Consider the following 19,306-nt stretch of genomic DNA (forward strand, 5'->3'; position numbering starts at 1 on the left):
TCTGTGTCCTGTGGGCACTGTGTTTTGTTAATAAACTACTTTTTTTCTCTTCACTTTTTTGCCCGGCATCTATTTCATATTGGTGGGAAAAAATTATCAAATTTTTTCACTTCAGAGGAAACATTTACTCTGTAATATTTTTCTCTGAAAACGTTGTCTGAAACTGAGACAATCATCCATGTCAAACCACTCTGAGCAAGCCAGTAAAAAGCTAAGATACACATTGAAATTTTAAATTAATACTTCCTTTATGTAACAGAATTTTGCAGTGCTTAGCATGATTCACTCTCAGAGCAAHGACACATTAATCTTGTGTCCAGCAGTGACAAAGTCCAGAGTTTCACAAAGGGAACACCAATTCTCCAGTTCTTTTTTTTCACTCAACTGAAGTTACACATTTGGCTTAACATTGCAAGGAAATGAAATTATATGGAAGGATACTGGAACTGAATTTTAAGGCCACCCACATAAGTTGCTCTCATTCTGGATTTTTCTTTGCCCTGCTCTCAGTGGCAACACAGCTGACAATTTCTAACAATTATTTCAAAACAGACAAGTGACATTATCAAGCAGCTCAAAATTGTTTTCATCAGAGCCCTGCTCGTGCAGACTGTTCGGGCAATTTGCTTCCTCTTTAATTTTTCTCCATGAGTTAGAACAGGCGCAATATATCTGTCAGCTGTATTGGAAAAAAAAAAAAAAAAAGAGCAACACAACATTCTACTTGACACTTTTAATTAAATGAAATTTTGTTTAGAAAAGAACTCCCTTCCCTCCAACACAAGGAGTTGACATTCACCAGCTGATTTAACTGAATCCTTTAACATATCATTTTAAACCCATTAGGAGCAAAAACTAATAATACATCTTTAGTTTTACTGAAATGGAAATTGATTTTAGATTTATACCAATAAATTCACAAGTCATATATTACAGAAAAAAAATTACACCTAAAAATTATTTAGCATAGCATATTTCACCATGCAACCTGCACTCGATATATATCGTGTAAAACCAGATAGTGTAAAAGCGCCAGGGCAGATGAGGAAAGACTCCCTGCACTTGCCTAAATGCCAAGTACCCCCTTGTGGTCGGCGTCATCCTAAGATTCCAAGCCAGACCTAGAGTGGAACTGCTTCAGTGCACTATAATGCACTAAAGGGGTGGGATGCTCACTCCCTAAATCCTTATTTCAGTGGTCTCCACACATTGCTCACAGGGGTCATCTGCAGGGGAGTTATAATGGAGACTTCCAGCGCTGTGGTTCAGATTGACAGAACCAGGCGTCACTGATTCTGAAACGTCTCACTTAGCAKCTCCCCAGCTAGGCCTAAAAAAGGCTGGATATCACTTCCTTAAACATTTTCTCTGGAAGATATCTCAGAATCCCCATCAATTGCTAAGGAATTCTTGAAAGCAGACAGAAAGGAATGTCACTTGACTCCAACATTTTTCTCTGTTTTCTTTGAAACACAAAGTGTATTCTGCCTCTGGGCACACCACAAAGTGATTTAAGTAAATCTCTTGGTTTGCGCAAGGCCACCAGGAGGAACAACTAATGCCAACACGACAAGGAAAAGAAAAAATTCCAAATCAAAAAGGTCTCTTGAAGGCATTCAAAGTATTTATTTGGGGTCAAATGGAAGGAGTAGAAAGCAGAAGTCTTTGAGGAGGGAGGATAACAGCTTGGAGTAATCAGACCAGAGACAACACTCTCCAAAATACTTCCAAGTTTCACTAAAAACCAGGATACCCAATTTCTTCTTTCCATACAGCCACTGATGACTTAATCCAGGAAAAGCAACAAGGTTCATTTAACAATCACTTGCTAGGAGAACTGTCAACATTTCCTTTGCCATTATAAGCGCTGATGTTCCCTACGGGCAATTATCAACACCTACTGAAATACAAAGTCTTCATTGCATTTCTTCACAAACCCAAGATTCCCTTACTCATATTGCAATCACTTATGTCTCCAGTGTGACACTGTAACACATTCTGCCTATAGTTTAAAACTGACAGAAAAATCCCTGAGATGATTGGTTAAGGCTATCAATTCTGTGGTCACTGTCCTTCCGGAAAGACAGCTTTGCAAAGCAAGTATCTGGCCCTTAATGTCAGAATTTTGTCCTCTATGGGGCTGGACATTATGAAAAAAAATGGTGATTTATCATAGAAGCCCTGACTCCTGGGCTAATCTTAACTAGAGCGTTGCTAAGGCAATGCTATCAGGAGTGTGCCCCTGAACTGATTTTGCAGTATGCTTTTCAGTATTTGCATACTAAAGCTGCTGTCTTAGGGATTCGTTCTTGCAGAAATGCTGAGAGAAAGGAACAGGGGTGTTTTTCTGCTTATATGGGAAATGCTTAACAGAGAGCATGTATTTAACCAAAACTCATTTTATGAAAAAAAATGCAAACAAATGAAAGCAGCATGTATAAAAGAAGCAAGCAAAATTCACATCATGTTATAGTTTAGAGAGAATGTATTCCTTCTGTAATTACTTCTGAAGTACTGTATGATATTTGTATTATACATTGGGACATAAAGGAAATTACTGACTAAACAGTTTTCACTGCTGGAACTCCCTTGTGCTTGTCTGTCATTTTTTTATCTGCCCTCAGTACACAAAAAATAYTTTCTAAACCATGGCAGCAAGAATTTCTGTGTTGAACGTATTGGTTCTGTATTTACTGCTATGTRACACCTAAATGATTTTTCTGAATTTAAAAAAAAAAAAAAAAGTTTTATCTAATATCAGTATAAAGACTTCAGAATGATAACTGTATATTTAAATGGTGTAGGGGTGTTTTTAATAGCAAGAAATTATTCATCAGTACAATTCTAATTCTAAAGCAAAAATAGTGCAAGACATCTGCAACAATTGCTGCAATTTATCAACACAGAAAATCCTCTGTGCTTCCTTGTTCATCACTCCAGAATTTGCATTTGTATTCTTTCATTCAGTTTTTATAGCTCGCTCACTGCCAGGGTCCCTGATGACTAATCTTTTTTTTATTATTATTTTCTCTGTAGAGCTTGACATCAAGAAAATATTTTATGCTACCTATGTCTAAATGTATTGAATTACTCTACAGACGTTTTTCTCCCTCTATTTCCTATACTAGAACTTTAAATGACTAGCTGAGCGAGCTAAATCTCTTCAGTATCTTTGAGATAACTCCTGTTAAATACAGCTGAAATTGTTTAGTAAACTGAGAACTACTAGAGGTCCTTCTAATAACCCTATTAAAAATTCTAAGTTTCTTGGGAACACAGGTTATAAATACTTGTTAATAATATTTAATTTGCTAAATACGTTGCTCAAAAAAAAAAATCTACTGTCTACTGCTGCCATGTTCTTGAAACTGTATMATCTTGATGAAAGAACCACTTTTCAATCTTTCACACGATCACAGAATCAACCTTTTTTATCAAGTCCAACCATTATCCCAGCAGTACCACTAATCCATGTCCTGAGGTGGCACAATACATGTTTTTGCAATACCTGCAGGGGTGGTGACTCAACCMCTTCCCTGGGCATCCTGTTCCAGAGCTTGACAAGCTTTTCAGTGAAGAACTTTTTCCTATGCAATACACATAGGAAGTATATTTTCATATAGGAATATATTTCCTATTCATATGCAATTGCAAGTTGAAAGCTGAACATCATAGTTTACTTTTGATTTTACAGACACAACACAATGCTTTTTATACCCACTCTCATCATTTTTACTTTGAGCAAATGTATATTGATGACTGCCTGAAAACTCTTTGTTTTTCTACCCACTCACATATGCTCTTTATTCTCATATATGAAGAAGCTAAATATTCTCCCCTAATCCCCTGAACAACTCTCAAAAACCCCAAAAAGAATTTTAACAAATGTAAATGCTTAAACACCACAAAATTATCTGTGTATTTTTATCAAAGCTTTATCTTCTACAATTATACCTATATAAAGAAAAGCAGCTCTGCATTCTCCAAGAGTATCTGTAAATAAACACTGATGTTTCTGATAGCTTCAGTAAAAAAACAAAAACAAAAAACATCAAAGCCCACAAAATGCCTCCATATTCTTCTGTTCTTTCCATATCCCAAAAACCAAAACAAGGAAAAAATGAAACATTTCACAAAATCCCTAAAGCACTTTTCTTTCCTTTCTGGCTAGCAAACAGGAGGATTTATTAACTCTAAACKGGAAGAATGCAGGAAGGACTTGAAACTGCATGGCACAGCACATTGGGCTCCAGACTTTCCCAAGCTTCACTAAGCAAGCCTAGGACTCTTCAAACCATCTTCTAGATTCCTTCTGGCAGCAGGAATCTTTTAATTGTGCTGGCATTCTTCTCTTTATCGGAACAGTAATCAAACCTCTCAGAACCATAGCTCATTGGTGAGGAGGCAATGCAGTACTTAGTAGGGATTAGAAATGTACTGGATTGGTGGGATTGTGTCACTGGTAATGTCTTCTGGACTGCCTGGCAAGTAAAGAGATTRTCCAAGATACTCCTGGATTGGTAAACAGAGTACCAGCAATTGGATGGAAATAAATACTTGTAATACTGTAAGCATGCACGCCAGTCTGTGCTTTACAGGCTTACAGGAATAACATCATCCAAAGCAGATTCTGCTGTAAATTTTCTAGATCAGTCTTCAAGAGTTTTCTTCGAACATAATTCCAGTTACATTTTCAGATGAACTCAGTAAAACAGGAAAGTGGGATGGCAAAGATTTTGTTCTCTTTTTAATTGGCTGTTAAAGAAAAAATCTTGCCTACCCACAAAACACCATGGTCTCTAGGACAACACTAAAACTGGCAAAAATGTTGGCTGTCTGAAAATCATGGATCAGATGAGAAAAAGAAGTTAATTAYTCATACCCTGCTTACAGCAGATAATCATCCTTCCCACTAACAGAGAATGCAGCCTCCTCTAGGGTCACTAAACTCCCATTAATCTTAAGAATCTGAAGCATACAAAAAGTCAGATGGTAAGACTTCTGTAARTATAAGCAAGAGGAACAAAAATCATAACAGTCCTTCTTCATAATGTTCATTATTCTGGCTTGTGTTACAAGGCATTACCACATCCTCATYTAACTTCCCTATTTCTAAAAGTGGGTAAGAAGCAGAAAATGTGTCTAAGATTTAAGCAGATGACAGGCTATGGAAAAAGCAGTTCTGAATCTGAAACGATTTTTACTTCATTTACTGCCTTAGAAGACAAAATGACCATAATATTTGCTTGGTTTTTTCTTTGCCATTTTCTCCTCAAGATTGCAGAAAAAATATTTTATGCTGTGTTGAAATACAGGACATGAGTGCATTAAGAAGTAAAATTTAAAAAATGAAAACAGGTATTTCTTTCAGTGATGCAAAAGATTAATGTAAAATGAGTTTTCCTGTAACTGTATTATGAAAAATGTTACTGCAACTATTCATCRAGGTTATCACAATTGATACAAAACTGGGATATTGTTCGATACAACAGAGGACTATGTTGCCATTCAGAGGGACCTGAAAAAGCTGCCAAAACAGGCAGAGAGGAATCACATTGAATGAAATGCAGAATCCTGCCCCTGGGGGAGAAATAATCCGAGGCACCAGTATATGCTGAGGCTAACTGGCTGGCTGGGAAGCAGCCTGGGAGACAGTGACTGCAGTCCTGGTGAACAAGGTGACCACAAGAAAGCAATGCACTCTTGTTGTAAGGGTGGCCAGGGGYTGCATTAGGAAGATGTTGCTAGCAGATCAAGGGGGGTAGTGTGACCCTTATCCATAGCACCTGTGAGACGTATGTGAAGAGCTGGGTCCAATTCTAGACTCCTCTACACAAGAATGATACAGAATTCCTGGGGCAAGCCCACATGGAGCTATGAAGATGATTAAGAGACTGGAGCATCTGATAGATGAGGAAAGGCTGAGACGATCAGCAACTGTTCAGCCTGGAGAAGGCCCAGGGGTTCTTAATAGTGTGTGTAAATATGTGATGGGAAGGAATGAAGAAGAAGGACCCAGGCTYTTCTTAGCAGTGCCCAATAACAGGACAAGAGGAAGACTGTAGCAGCTGGAATTCTATTTGGTCACAACTGAGGACATTTTTTACTGTGAGAGAGGTCAGACACTAAATTATTCTATGAGGTTTAATGTTTTCCCATTTATTCATAGATCTAGTCCAGCTATTCCATCTTGCATACATTTTTGCAGATAAAATTATAAAACCTTCACTCAGTTAAAAAGTCACTACATAATTCTTCCCAACATTCAGGTCYTATGTCTTTCCTACTTAAGGACTTTACTCTATATTTTATAATTTTATAAGCAATTGCATATAAGATACAATAAAAACATAAGCAGGACTGATTATTTTGGCTTCTAGACCATGCTGCTGCTAATTTTTGTCATGTAAAAACAATATACAAATTGTCCATTTAGACTCTGATTTGCTGTTAAGTCAACTAAATGTCACAGTACTTACCACAGGCATTTTATCAAAGGTGTGAATAGTGGACAGTTTATCTATAAATAAGCAGAAAATGGGACCTATTTTCAGTAATTCTATTGGAAAAAAGTTATGAATATCCATTTCTACCTGCTGGATTTCCACGAGTAAGCTTCACCTTATCTCGAAGAATATTAATTTGCCTTACCAGCTGTTTGTTCAGTTCTACTTGTGTCTCATACCTGGTTTCCCATTCATTATCTTAAAAACAAATAAGAGTTATTATATTTCCCAGATTAGTTCATGTCATTTTAAGGAAAAGCATTTTTTAAAACTGTTTTATATAACTAACTGGAGACTGAAGAGACTTCACTTAGTAATCCTTATAATGAGGATCTTTGCATATAAAAGAGCTGGAAAATATAAATCAAGGAAAATTTTCACTAGGCTTACTGTGGTCAGAATATTAACCAACTCTATGAATTCATATTATCACAGTTTCATTAATAATTAACAAAAAAAAAAAAAAAAAGCTCGCATGGCCATATGTAGTATTCCTTAGTTTTGCATGTGAAGCACCACAGAGGTAAAAGCCATGTTTGAAAAGTGAAAACTTAAATTTCAGAATAAAATTTTGAACCTCTGTAGGGCCTTCCCAAAAGAATTATCTTTCCATATTTCCTAATTAATTAGGAAGAATGCTGTAATTCATTTACCTTCATTTTCAACACTGTTAAGACTTTTTTCCAGTTCTGTTACAGTGTTTCCCAGTTTAAATATTGAGAYTTCAAGAATCTGCCTGTGGAATTAAAAGAAGTCAACTAATAGCTACAGTCAATAAGTATTCCAATAGCCAATAAATGTCTCTTGTACTAGCCCTATAATTGAAATTAAAGAAAAAATATTAAATATATTTTCAGAAGAAGTATTTATTGGTCATTCCTATGTAGTTATAACATCTTGTTAATTTTTAAATGTATTTTTCTCTATGGATACTACAGTGCATTAAAAAAAAATAAAGCATTTCTACTTTGTGAATAAAATTTCTTCCATAAAATCCCGACATTTCCCAAAATATAATAATTTGCTAGAAAATCATCAGAATTTAAAAAAATGTAGAGGGGGGACTGGCCCTAATTTTTCCTGTAAAAGAAGATGCCAAAAGAGTATGTTTTTTAAAACATGAATATGCCTGAGAGATGTTCTATTTGAAATTCTGAATTAATTCTTCATTTTGACTCACTGCTCATTGATTAATAGTAATTTTTAAAATTGCACTCATATCAAAACCAATCAAAATAAATCTTGTTTTACAACTATCAGAAAAGAAAGTGAGTAATTAAAGTAAGATGAGTATTAAAAAAATACAGGAGCTGAAGCCACCATTTTTTCAGTACCTTAAACTTAATACTGTAAGAAAAAAAAATTTTTGCCCATTGATTACTCCTGTTTACCAGTCAGCCAGAAAGCTGCAAGGTACCATGAAAATCAGGCTCTTTTTGCTTTGGAAGGTATGACAAGAAGCAGAAGGTAGCAGGGGACTTKGATGAGAGCACAACGCACCTGCATGCATCAGACAGCATGCTGGGTGACTCTCATTCTTCAAAGCAGCCAGATGGTATTTCAGTGTTTTACAATGAATCCTACGATCTTGATCTCATCAAGAGTAAATTACTGATAATCATTGACCATATTCATRCTAGCAGCCTGGTTCTTTGAGGATATGTCTATGGAGAAATGCTCCTGACAGTGAGATCCCAGCAAGTCAGACCACACCAGGATAGGTGCAAGCAAAACACAATGCACCAAAATGCACAAAGAGTTTGTGATTTTGTCCTTTAAAGTTAAGTTTGGAAGGCCAAAAAGATTTTAAAAATAGTCAAGGGTTCTTGGATACTTCAAGTTTTCAGCACCCAAATCGAGATATTCTKAAAGAACTGAAAACAAAAACTCTGCAAATAAGGCCCTTTGGGAAACGCTTTACAGTATCAATATGATGACTGATGTCTTTGAAACCTTAGCCTAGTTCATTAAAATATGCATGACAGAAAATTATTGGGCTGCAATATTTTTGATGGGGGGTGGTGTTCAAGTTTTTTTTTAAAGGAAGCTTGTACTGTCAACACAGATCTTCATTTTCTGAACATGTTCAGGAGAAATGCTATTAAAAAGGTAGTTATCTAGCCTACGAGAAATCAACGCTCTGATGACAGAGACTGATTACTGAGAAACTGCATCACCTCTTGCATTCCTGCTCACATTCTACTGGTGACACTTCTTTTTCATAGTTTGAACCAGACTTCAACTGCAAGCTGCAGAAGCAAACCAGCTGATCACTGGGAACTGAATAGCTAAGCTTGGAATAAGGAGGCTGAAGAGCTGAAATAGCAAAGAAATATAAAGAAGAGYAATTTAAGGTAAGTCAAGTATGTTTTCAGTAAAAGAGGCACACTGGACCAGTAGGACAGACATCTTCAATAGCAAAGGAGAGCTGGGCCTTCCAATGCCTCCTTGTTCCCTTGGTCTTTTTGTCCTTACCAACATTAAATTAAATAGAGGGCACATTGGCAAAAAAAAAAAAAAAAAAAAAAATTACGGTAGCGGTAACTTGCTGGAGATAAAAATGATGAGGTGAAACCCAGCCAAAGATAGCCTTGAAACATGACTGAAAAAGCTTAGATGCGGGAAAACCAAAGGAAATGTGATTGCTGCTGTCTGTTTTCTCCCACTCCAAATAAAAGAGGCAGATGGCTAGGAAGAAGAAAGACAAAATCTTACTACATTGCTGCTATCATTTCAACACAGATAGAGAAGGTTTCTGCAAAGCAGTTTTTTATCAACTTCTCAGTGCTTGGAAAAGAGGAAATTATGATGACAGTGAGGGCTAAAATGGGATTTTTGAAAAGAAATAACACTGAAAATCAGAAATAGTCAAAGCTGTAACCAGAGCTGAGYTGTATCAAAATGAAATTGTTTTTTCATAGAAATCTTAATCTGCTCAGAAGCAGAGGGATAACACAGGAAGAATGAGTTCTTTACATATAGTGTTTCCAGTTTTCAATTTGTTACCATTTCAAGATTATATACAAAATTTCTTTCATTAGATTTTATTATTCTTTCTGGACCATTAACAAGAGTGGAAGCCAAATTCCAATAATGTTTTGTTTTGATGAATATATGTACAGAAATAGTAAATTGTCAGGTATCACATTGTAATTGCTGCACTGACAGGAAGTCTTTTTTCCATGTGACAACAGAAACCAGTTTTTTTTAAATATATAATTGCTATTAATACTTTAACAGCACCCAGAATGCATCCAGAGTGAAACCACCCTATTTTAGTCAGTGTATATTCAGTAAAATGCAATCCCTGCCCTGACAGAGAAGGAATGTAGAAATAAATCACTTTGAGCAGCTTGGGAAGTTTGGGGGGGGGGGGGTGTCAAGGTATTAGATTATTTTGCATTTCTGGAGTTATTTCTAATAGTGACAGGAAGTGAAGGTCATTCCATGTATCTGTTAGTATGATTTTAATGCAGCTGTGTATAGCTGCCTGCCTGCACAGACTTGGTCCATACCTAGAGGGACTGCACAGTGATTTTATCTGCAACCTCACATATGTTAAGCATAATTAGACTATTCAAGGCTTATAAATCTTTTCCATGTCAATGGACAACAAATCCTGAAACCTCATATATAAGTCACCATGAGAACCTAACTATATCTTTGCATGCTAAGCATAACAAAAAAAGCTCTTGTGAAGGAGAAAAAAATGTGCAGTTCAGATAAGAAGGCTCTGATTGAAATTACAAAAGAGAAAAAACTGCTAGATTTCTTTTCAAGACTGTCTACTTGACAATGGGAGCCACTTAGGATGAAAACAATTTTCCTGTACATTTTGCTACTCTGGAACATGTATCAGGCAAAATGCTGCCTGAAGTGATTTTCTATAGTGAAGAGAACACTCAGGAGAAGCTCAGGGCAAGTCATTAGTTCTAGGGCATCAGCTCTACAATATGGCAGAGCGTTAGTGAGTGCTGTAGAAGACAAAATGCACAGATGTCTTCAAAATCTACCAACAAAGCAGAAACAATATTGCAYGGTACAGAGGCACTACATGGAAGAGCACACACAATATTGAAGGCTACAGATTCCTGACACTTGCAGTCAGCAGTGTGCTGGGAAAATGCTGCACCTTTCCTGGCAAGAAAGGCCACAGGAAATGAAATCTCACAAGCTGAATTAACATACAATTCCATCAACRTTATTAAGTAGCTGACATGCATAAAAATATGTCTTTAAGACTTCTTTGTCTTGTAAGAAATACACTGCAGTATTACATGACTTCTCTCTCTCTCACTCTCCCAGAAACATTTGCCATGACATTTCCTGATCAAAACATGTACTGAATCTTGATCACAACAATTCAGAGTCAGATTTAAGCTGACTTTCATTACAGTGTAAAAAATTTGAGAGATTTCTACATCCATAATCATTGAGAAGCAGTAGGTGCGTTAGGAACAGACCCCTTACGGACATGGATGACTCAATTTACTACACGAGGTAAAAATCTCCTCTTCATGACTGCTAAATAAGGGTGGTAGGTGGGCTGTCAGCAAACTGCCTGAACGGTACAATAATCAGATATGCCACTAAAAAGACGACAAGGGTGAGATGGCAGTGAAGGAATGCAGACATCTATCAGCAAGCCACTCATCCTCAGCTTGCTTTATAGCCAAGGGAGAGAAACTGGCACTTCCTAGGGTGTGAATCATCTCATGCTAGAACAGCCAAAGTAGGTCAGATGAATCACACCTTCAAAAAGCCTTTCTGTATTTATTGACTACACATGCCACTGGTTTAGATGGAGGTGTCTAACAAGCCTGGTCATCGGCAATTAGGCTGAATAAATAAATCCAGGGAAATAGACAGCAATGTTATTGTTTATTTGCACAAAAAGGAAATAGCTGTAGCACCCAAAAGAAGCTGAAAGTCTTTTGCTGTCAGGCATTCAAAATACAGGTTTTTATTAAATACATATTTTGCTTGTATCAGTAAATAAATCACCACAACTTGTCCTAGACTTTGGACACAGTCTTGCAGAAGATCCTCAGGGATATTAGCAAGAACTTAAGGTAAGTAAACAACCCAGACTTTTATTAATTTAAAAAAAAAATTAAAATCTGAGCAGTGAAACAAAGCCTTTACAACTCAGCTTTTTACCTGAACACCAATAATATCAGGATCAAGTGTCAGGTAAAAGAACTAGTGCATTCAGAGAATAATAGATCTATCACCCGGACACAYTACTAAGTCAGGAGATTTATTAAAGGGTTATTTTCTTACACGTTGATGCAAGWATGTCCAAGCTCCTTTTTGTGCCATTTTGACTCTTTGACTTTTGTTTATATTGGGTTTTCTCTTTCCATTCATAAATAAACATTTAATAAATTCTGCARTTTCAGGACTAGCCTGAAGAGGTCTACAGCTCGGACACTGGAAGAAACATTGTTCAGGCAAAAAAAAARAGTTTGAACAGAAAGCCTGAAAATGGTATGGAAGTGTAAATATTAAGGGTGTGAATTAAGGCAGCACAGGAGCTTCTGACATTTCCTATTTTCATTTATTAACACTCAAAATGCAATCATGTTGTTTAACACAGGGAAAAATGTGCAACTTCCTAAGCAATCTGGGAAAAACCCAATCCCACGAGGCATGAGCATCAACAATCATCACTGAAACAACTGCTGCTTAAGCAGGACTGYCAACAGAAACAAGTCCTCATTCCTGCAAACTGCACTGCAGAGATGCCATACCTTCCCTGGAGGTCTGAGAGATATTTACTGACCATAGGGAAGGATGAAACCCAGCTTTCCAGTTTTACTTAACATTGTGGAAAGAAGGGTGCATGAAGAGTGCCCCATTGTCCATTCTATTAATCTTCCTGCAGCAAGGCATGCACCCATGTGAAGATCTCTATTTTTTTCCCCAACGTGGTCTCCCATGACAGGGTACTGGGCTTGCCTTGGTCACATTTAATTCTCTCCTCAGTTGCTGGTATGGGACCTATTTTTGGATTTGTGATAAAAACTGTGTTGTTTACACAGCCATGTTTTGGTTACTGCTGAGCACTGTTTACAGTGTCAGGGCTTTTTCTACCTCTCACCCCACCCCACCAGCCCGTGGGCTGAGGGAGCGTAAGGAACTGGGAGGGGCCACAGCCGGGACTGCTGATGCTACTGACCAAAGGGATATCCCATACCATAGTCACAAATACAAATTGGGGTGCTGCGGCTTGCTGCGGCTGCCTTGCCTCGAGGAAAGCATTGATCCACTGGTGCTGAGCACCTGGGTGTTTTTGCATAATTTCCTTTTCTTATGTTTCCCTTTTTTCCTTTTTTTTCCATTTAATTATTAAACTGTCTTTGTCTTAACCGCGAATGTTGTCACTTTCACCCTTCCGCGCTTTTCTTCCCCATCCCACCGGCAGGGGAGGGAGCCAGCAGCTGTGTTGTACTGAGCTGCCTGCTGCGGTTCACCACGGCAGCAGGCCTATCTCCCTTTAGGGCTGCCATTATTTATCCGGCTTCTTCGGACTCCTCGTGCCCCTGCCAGCCCTCGGGCCAGCCCTTCCCAGTGCCCAGCACTGCCGGGCCGAGCTGAAGGGGGCTCCGGGCCGACGCCGRGCTCAGCCCGCTCCCCCGCCCGCGGCAGCAGCGCCATTTTGCCGCAGGGAGGCGGCGGGAGTCCCGCACGGGCGGTGCTGCGGCGCCGCTCCCGGAGCCGCTCCCGTGCCCGACCGTGCCGCGTCCCCCCATGGACTCACTGCTTCCGCCTCTCCCGGGCCCCGACGTCCCGTCCCGTCCGCCCGCATTTGCAGCAGTACTCGCCCGCCGCCGCCGCTGCGACGGCCCCGCGTTCGACAGAGCCGTTCTGTTCTCTGTCCGCCGAAATGTCCAGCGTGGGGCTCGAGCAGCGCCAGAAACGGACGAGGGAAACAGAGTGCGGCTTTGGTCCAGTTACAGGGTTTTGACCCTGCAGGTTAAACTACGTCCTGAGCTTTTCATTACCTGGCAAAACACATATGTGTGCAGATGTTTGGGAAGTAGCACAGTTTTGAATAAACGCTGTGACCCACACGTGAAGGCAGGCACAGTGCGGTGGAGCCTGGYCTTACGGGGTGCCAACCTGTCTTTTAGCACCCTCTTAATTGTRCCCTGTGCTGTGCACAAATCAGTCTGTAAGACCCTAACTTGAGACAGGAGAGTTTAGAATAATCGACCTTAATCATCATCACTGATGATTATATCATCAATCAATCGACATTGTTAGTCGATCTTGTGAAAAACGAGGTTCACTCTCCTGGTAAAATTTAAAAGGTTTTAATAAGTGACAATAGGGTACATAAAAGCAAAAAGATATGGCACCGGGTGCTTGGCGATCTGCCAGAGGCACACTGGATATGGATAGAAACCTCTTTAAATACATTCTGTGTTACATCAGCCTAATGCCTATTCAGAGACATTTATGCATATTTAAACCTATTTTGTAACTTTAACATGGATCCGCCTTTTTACAGTCTTGTTTTATGCTCCTGGGGTCATGTTTGTGTGACCCTTATTCCACAACTTCAGCAGATGGTCTTTATCGATAGAGAAGTATTTATAACAGGGGTCCCAACATCCCTGACCTTTCCATGCAGATAAGCCCATCCGAAGATTGGTGCTCCTGCCAGCCAGACTCCTTGTGCCGCAAACGATGGATGTTTTACAAGCTCCTCCGACAAGATATTTTTCTAATATGCATACCAAAGCAACTATTATGGCATTCCTCTAGTAGGTCAGGTTCTGTGTTGATAGCCTTGGGGAAGGTGATCCTTTTCTCATGCATTCCTTTCTCCTTTTCTTATATTTTGGTCAGTGTAATTGCAGCTTCTTGTATAGTTTTGCTATAATGTGCAAGAAAAATCCTACACAGAAAAGTTTAAATCATATTCTACAATATTTCAAAAGTATTCTATAACTACAATCTGAATTACAAAGAAAATAACAGTAATTATTTCATAATCGTGTTTACATAACTAAACTTCTACAAGTAAGACAACATTATAATGCACCATACATAGCATCCTTTTTTTTTTTTTTTTTTTTTTTTTTTTTTTTAACCTCTGCGAAAGCCAACACTATACGTGTTTATCACAGATATGCACTGGAAAATATTTTAATTATCTTGCATTGATCTGGATTCATGCCTAAAAATGTTTGATGTTGTATTTTTCAAACAAGGACTTTCAGATCAGTTCGTGAATTTCTCAAGGTAAATCTTTATGGAATAAATTAATGAGATTAATGCTGCTAGAGTGGTATCACCTCTGTCAGATTCACCCTGTCACCTTCTCTGGCTGYTTCAGTGCCAGCTCTTGACATTTGTGTGGCTCTTCAATGAGCCAGTACAGCTCCTGAAACACAGAAAACTTACATCAGGGAAAATGTTTAATGTTAGCAGTTTCTGCTAGTTGGTGATCTGAAGTGGCTCACCAGCTGCAGGGAAAATCACCAGACTTGATGCAAGGGACAGAGTGAAACTGGGAGTAATTAGTGTGCTCTTAGATCAACTCACCATTTCACAGGACCCAATGCTTACAAGAGGAACTATCTGCTCACTTTCTGAGGAAGGAGGTGGACTGTAATTTTCCTTTACTGATATATTATGAAAAAGGGTATGGTTTTCTCAGTTCAAGTAATTCTGTTGCATGAGTAGCAAGCCAAATGCCATAGCCCTACCACTTGCTGGGTAACAGATGAACTGCTTTAAAAGTTTAAAACATGCGTTATGTATTACCATTACTTTAACACAGCATGAATCAGTATTGCCATCCAAAAGTCAGTCAAATGTTGTGAACTGCAATCCTAAAGTGGATTTGCCCAATCTAACACCTCATTGATACTGCAACAGCAGGGCACTGATCCAGCAGGATCTAATGACTGGGAGTCATGAAGTGGGAAGCTTGATTATAAGAAGAAAAAGTAAATTTAATTTCACTTGTCTATATATTAGAGCAGGAGATGATTTTTGAGTCTCAAGTTATAACTGATGCTATCAGCTAATCAGTGAATTATCATCTTTGGTGTGGGCTGAATTCAAAATTTTCTGATATAATTTTATCAAGAAACAAATTTAGAAGAGTGTTGCACTGTAACTGCATTTAAATTTAGCTGCTTATTTTGCCTTCATGTTTTCCTGAATGCTACCTTTTTAAAATTCATATTGAAAACACATTTCATAACAAACCAGTAATTTAAGTAACGACTTGGACCTAGGTTAGCATTTGTAACTCACTGAGTGTAGTGAATATTAACAGCAAAGGCTTTATTCAGTGACTATTTTCCTTGTTACCAGTTTTTGTGAACTGCTTCAAAAATTAATTTAACCAGCCTGATGAATTGTTTTCAATGGGTGGGCACATTCAGAAAGCTCAGAAAGAGCCCTGGAATCACAAGGAAATCTGAGAACAGAGGGCACAGGGGCATTGASGGCTGTATCCCAGCCCACAGTGTACTCTCATTGCTCCAGGAGACTTTTATTTGACCTCCTCTCCAGGATACTTTCAGGTCCCACCCTCACCCAGGAATTACTAAGTGTCTTAACCAGGAGCTCTCAGGACCAGGTCACTGTGCATATAAGGTTGAGCCCAGACCACAGTGGCTGCATTGGCACAGCACAGCAGATCTAACTGGGTGCTTTGCCTGACAGTTTGGGAATTGGAGTAAGAGCAAAGTGTCTTGTGGACTGAGGTTTTGTGTGTGTAAAACTTCAAACCATCAATATTTTTAACAATCACAGCGGTAACATAGTGACACGTTCAACACATGATAATTTTCTTCCATTTCTGTATTCCACATAAATCGGTTAAAATTAGATATAGGGATAGCACTAAAGGCATTATTATCGTTTTAAGGCTTTTAATGGGTTTGAGATCAAAAATTTTAGTGAGAACAGTTAGGAAACCTGGTCACAACAAAATGTATTTTGAAAACAGAATTTTATACTTAAATATGTAACTTCAGATTATGTGAAGGCATTAAACAGCTAGAGTTATTTAAAAATAAGGTAGACTAGTTGCTGAAGGCATAAATTAATTTTTACAAAGTAGTTATTTCTGTAGCATTTAGCAGTAATTAAGGTTTGATGAATGGCTGTGTAAGCAAGGGGAAACTTGTGGATATTGTATATTCTGCCTTTACCAAGGACTTGATGTAGTCTCCCACAGTACTTTTATAGCCAAATGGGTGAATTCTAGATGGGATAACTGGGTCATAAGGATGCTGGAAAACTGGTTGTGCTATCAGGCTTAAAGTGGGGTGATCAGAAGTACAACTGCTTGACTGAAGTATCACTAGTGAGCTAATAACCTTAACTGCTGATTAAGCAGGACACCACTACTTGCCTGATACCGATGGTACTTTTTTTTCCTCAGTGTGCTCCAGCTTCGTCTCTTGAAGACTGTAACACCTTGATCTAACTGTTGTTTTAACACAACTTTTTGTTTTGATGGCTTATAGAGGAACCTAAAAGGTTATGAGCTATATGCAAAACCTGAAATGGGAGGGAGGAGTACACAAATGCATACATCCCTATTTTAAATACAGTTCATAGCAACAAAAATGCTTTTGCTAGTATGAAGTCTTTAGCAATCTTTAACTGGTTACACAAGCTGGTGAATGTATAGTAACAGAAATTGTTGCAGTGTACTTTGGGTGGACCTTTTTAGTTTGAAATAGTTTAGGCTCTAGTTGATGAGCTTGTTTATACTGTAGACATAATCCAATACTTCTACTTTATAACTTCTGAAGAGGTTCTAGTTTTTCCACTCGCAGATCCATATAGGAGCTTCATATAAAAAAGATCAAACACAGATTAACCAATTTTATCTTTATTTCCATAAATCAAAGTTACACTTCAAGTGGTTAGATCCTTTCACATTTCTCACCTTAAGCACAGCCCTGCAGTAGCTTCCACAAAATATGCATCTATTACCATTCTAAGAGACTATAGTTGTTACTGAATTCTTTCAATCTTCTACATATATCACTTTGCCAGCAACAGTTTATAGTTATTTTCTCCATTTGCATGAAATGGAGGTAAGTTCTGAGTTGCTGGCATTCTGTCTGTTACAGGTCCAGCCAATATTAGAATGTGCAGCAGCTTTAAAACTCAATAGTGAAGTGTTAAATAAGTAGCAGTGTCAAAGCATCTCAAGGATTTGACATACTGAGTTATTTTACACTGTGGTACAAACATGATGGCAAATCTACACAGTTGTGTCTATTCTACACCACTCTTCATTAAAAGGGTTTTTCTTCATATTCTTTTTAAAGAGTTCACACCCTTTTGCAACTATGAATTTAATGGAATAAAGACAAGGACCATTAGAACTATTTGTTCAAACACTATGAGTCTCCCATTAGGAGTCCATGATAAATAATCTGAATCCTTCTGGTCTGATCTTTCTTATCATTGGCTAAAAAGTACAGAAGGCATAGAATTTCCCAGTGCCCCCTACAGAGTATTGCCACAGAAAAATAATTTATGCAAAAGCATACTTATCCTCTCTAATAAAAACATGAATTTCAAAGCAGCTTTGTATATTCCTTACGGAGTCAACTGGAAACTGCATTTTTCTAGACCTGTATATACCCTCTTTTAGAAGAGATGCTTAGTATCTTTGGTTTACTTATATGCTGGATGAGAAAAAAAGTCTGAAAGGGAATGGCTACCTAGTTACCTGAGGTTCATCTTTCATTTCTCCTAACATGAACTTTGGATAAGATCAGCCATTTTGTAGGTGAAAAGAGAAATTCTATATAAAACAATTAAATGCAATAATTATTTTAGTAGTGCATACTAAATAAGACAAGGCTGGGTTAGTAAAACTAACTCTTAAGGATAGTTATAAAGCCAAAACTCCTAATTTTCCTTGTTCCACAGTTATTAATCTTAGTTTTTCTGTTACACCACCCTCTTTATAAATATAAGTTGCTACAAAAATATTCACAGTAGTATTTTTATATTAATCTATTATTCCATATATTATTTTGAAAAAGTGCTTAAAGAGGCAAGTATATGAACTGCAAACTGATATCGTTCCTGTTGCCTAAAACCCTGATCCAGTTGTTATAACCCYTTGTTCAGTACAGAACAAGGAGCTGACAACTTTCATTTTTTCTCCTATGAATGCTCTCCCTACTTAATTTGACATGAAAATGCAGAAGTAACAGTTGCTTGAACAGTACAGTGTGACATGTTCAAACTCAGATGAGCAATGTAGTTACTTCTAAATAGGAAGTTTCATCTCTAATGTACGGCTTTGAAAAATATTTAATTGCTTTCACTTTTTGCCCTTCTTCTCATGATCCAATACTTTGTATTCATCTAGCACAGCATGGCCGGTTTCCTTTGCAGTTCTCTTTACAACAGATTTGATACCGATATTTTCAATGTTAAATGCTGCCACACCAACATTGATTGCAGAATTCACAGCATCGTCAGTAGCATGGCCAGCATCCTCTCCATACCTAAAGAAAGAGAGCAGTTTTGTAGATTTGTATACTCAGTATTTTAATCATTACTGGAATTCTTTTGAAAGCAAACATTTAGGCATTACCAAAAACAAGTGTTGTGGGTTAAAAATTCTTCTCCTTTTGTTCCCTTTCTTTGGGAATTTTTTCTTTCCCATTTGTTKCTGGGATACATTAATTGCCGGTCATCCTTTTAATGACTGGGTCATTAACAAAGACAATGATACCTAAGCCACACCCTAATGGTCTGGCCAAGTGCTCGGAGAGAGCTTTTGGGGGGGGGGG

The 19,306-nt window shown here is 38.0% G+C and overlaps 2 protein-coding genes across 4 annotated transcripts in view; both read right to left on the reverse strand.

Moving 5' to 3' along the window:
* The window catches only part of CCDC169 (coiled-coil domain containing 169), a 36,623-nt gene extending 28,597 nt beyond the window's left edge, over positions 1 to 8,026 (reverse strand). The window contains exons 1-4 of the mRNA XM_057377983.1: positions 8,007 to 8,026; positions 7,160 to 7,242; positions 6,594 to 6,704; positions 6,480 to 6,520 (exon numbers count right to left, since the gene is read on the reverse strand). Coding sequence (XP_057233966.1) covers positions 6,480 to 6,520; positions 6,594 to 6,704; positions 7,160 to 7,242; positions 8,007 to 8,026 — 255 coding nt within the window. The remainder of the gene's footprint in view (positions 1 to 6,479; positions 6,521 to 6,593; positions 6,705 to 7,159; positions 7,243 to 8,006) is intronic.
* Positions 8,027 to 16,517: 8,491 nt separating this feature from the next.
* SPART (spartin) overlaps positions 16,518 to 19,306 on the reverse strand; it is a 17,232-nt gene continuing 14,443 nt past the window's right edge. For 2 of the 3 annotated variants that reach the window (XM_057377976.1, XM_057377975.1), the window contains one exon: positions 16,518 to 19,018. In XM_057377976.1, the coding sequence (XP_057233959.1) occupies positions 18,832 to 19,018 (187 nt within the window). In that variant the 3' untranslated portion in view covers positions 16,518 to 18,831. The remainder of the gene's footprint in view (positions 19,019 to 19,306) is intronic. The other variant, XM_057377977.1, reaches the window with a different exon arrangement.

The sequence above is a fragment of the Malurus melanocephalus genome, unplaced genomic scaffold (genome assembly GCF_030028575.1).
Source record: "Malurus melanocephalus ecotype Western Australia unplaced genomic scaffold, MMel_1.1 scaffold_336, whole genome shotgun sequence".
In the NCBI taxonomy this organism is placed as follows: domain Eukaryota; kingdom Metazoa; phylum Chordata; class Aves; order Passeriformes; family Maluridae; genus Malurus; species Malurus melanocephalus.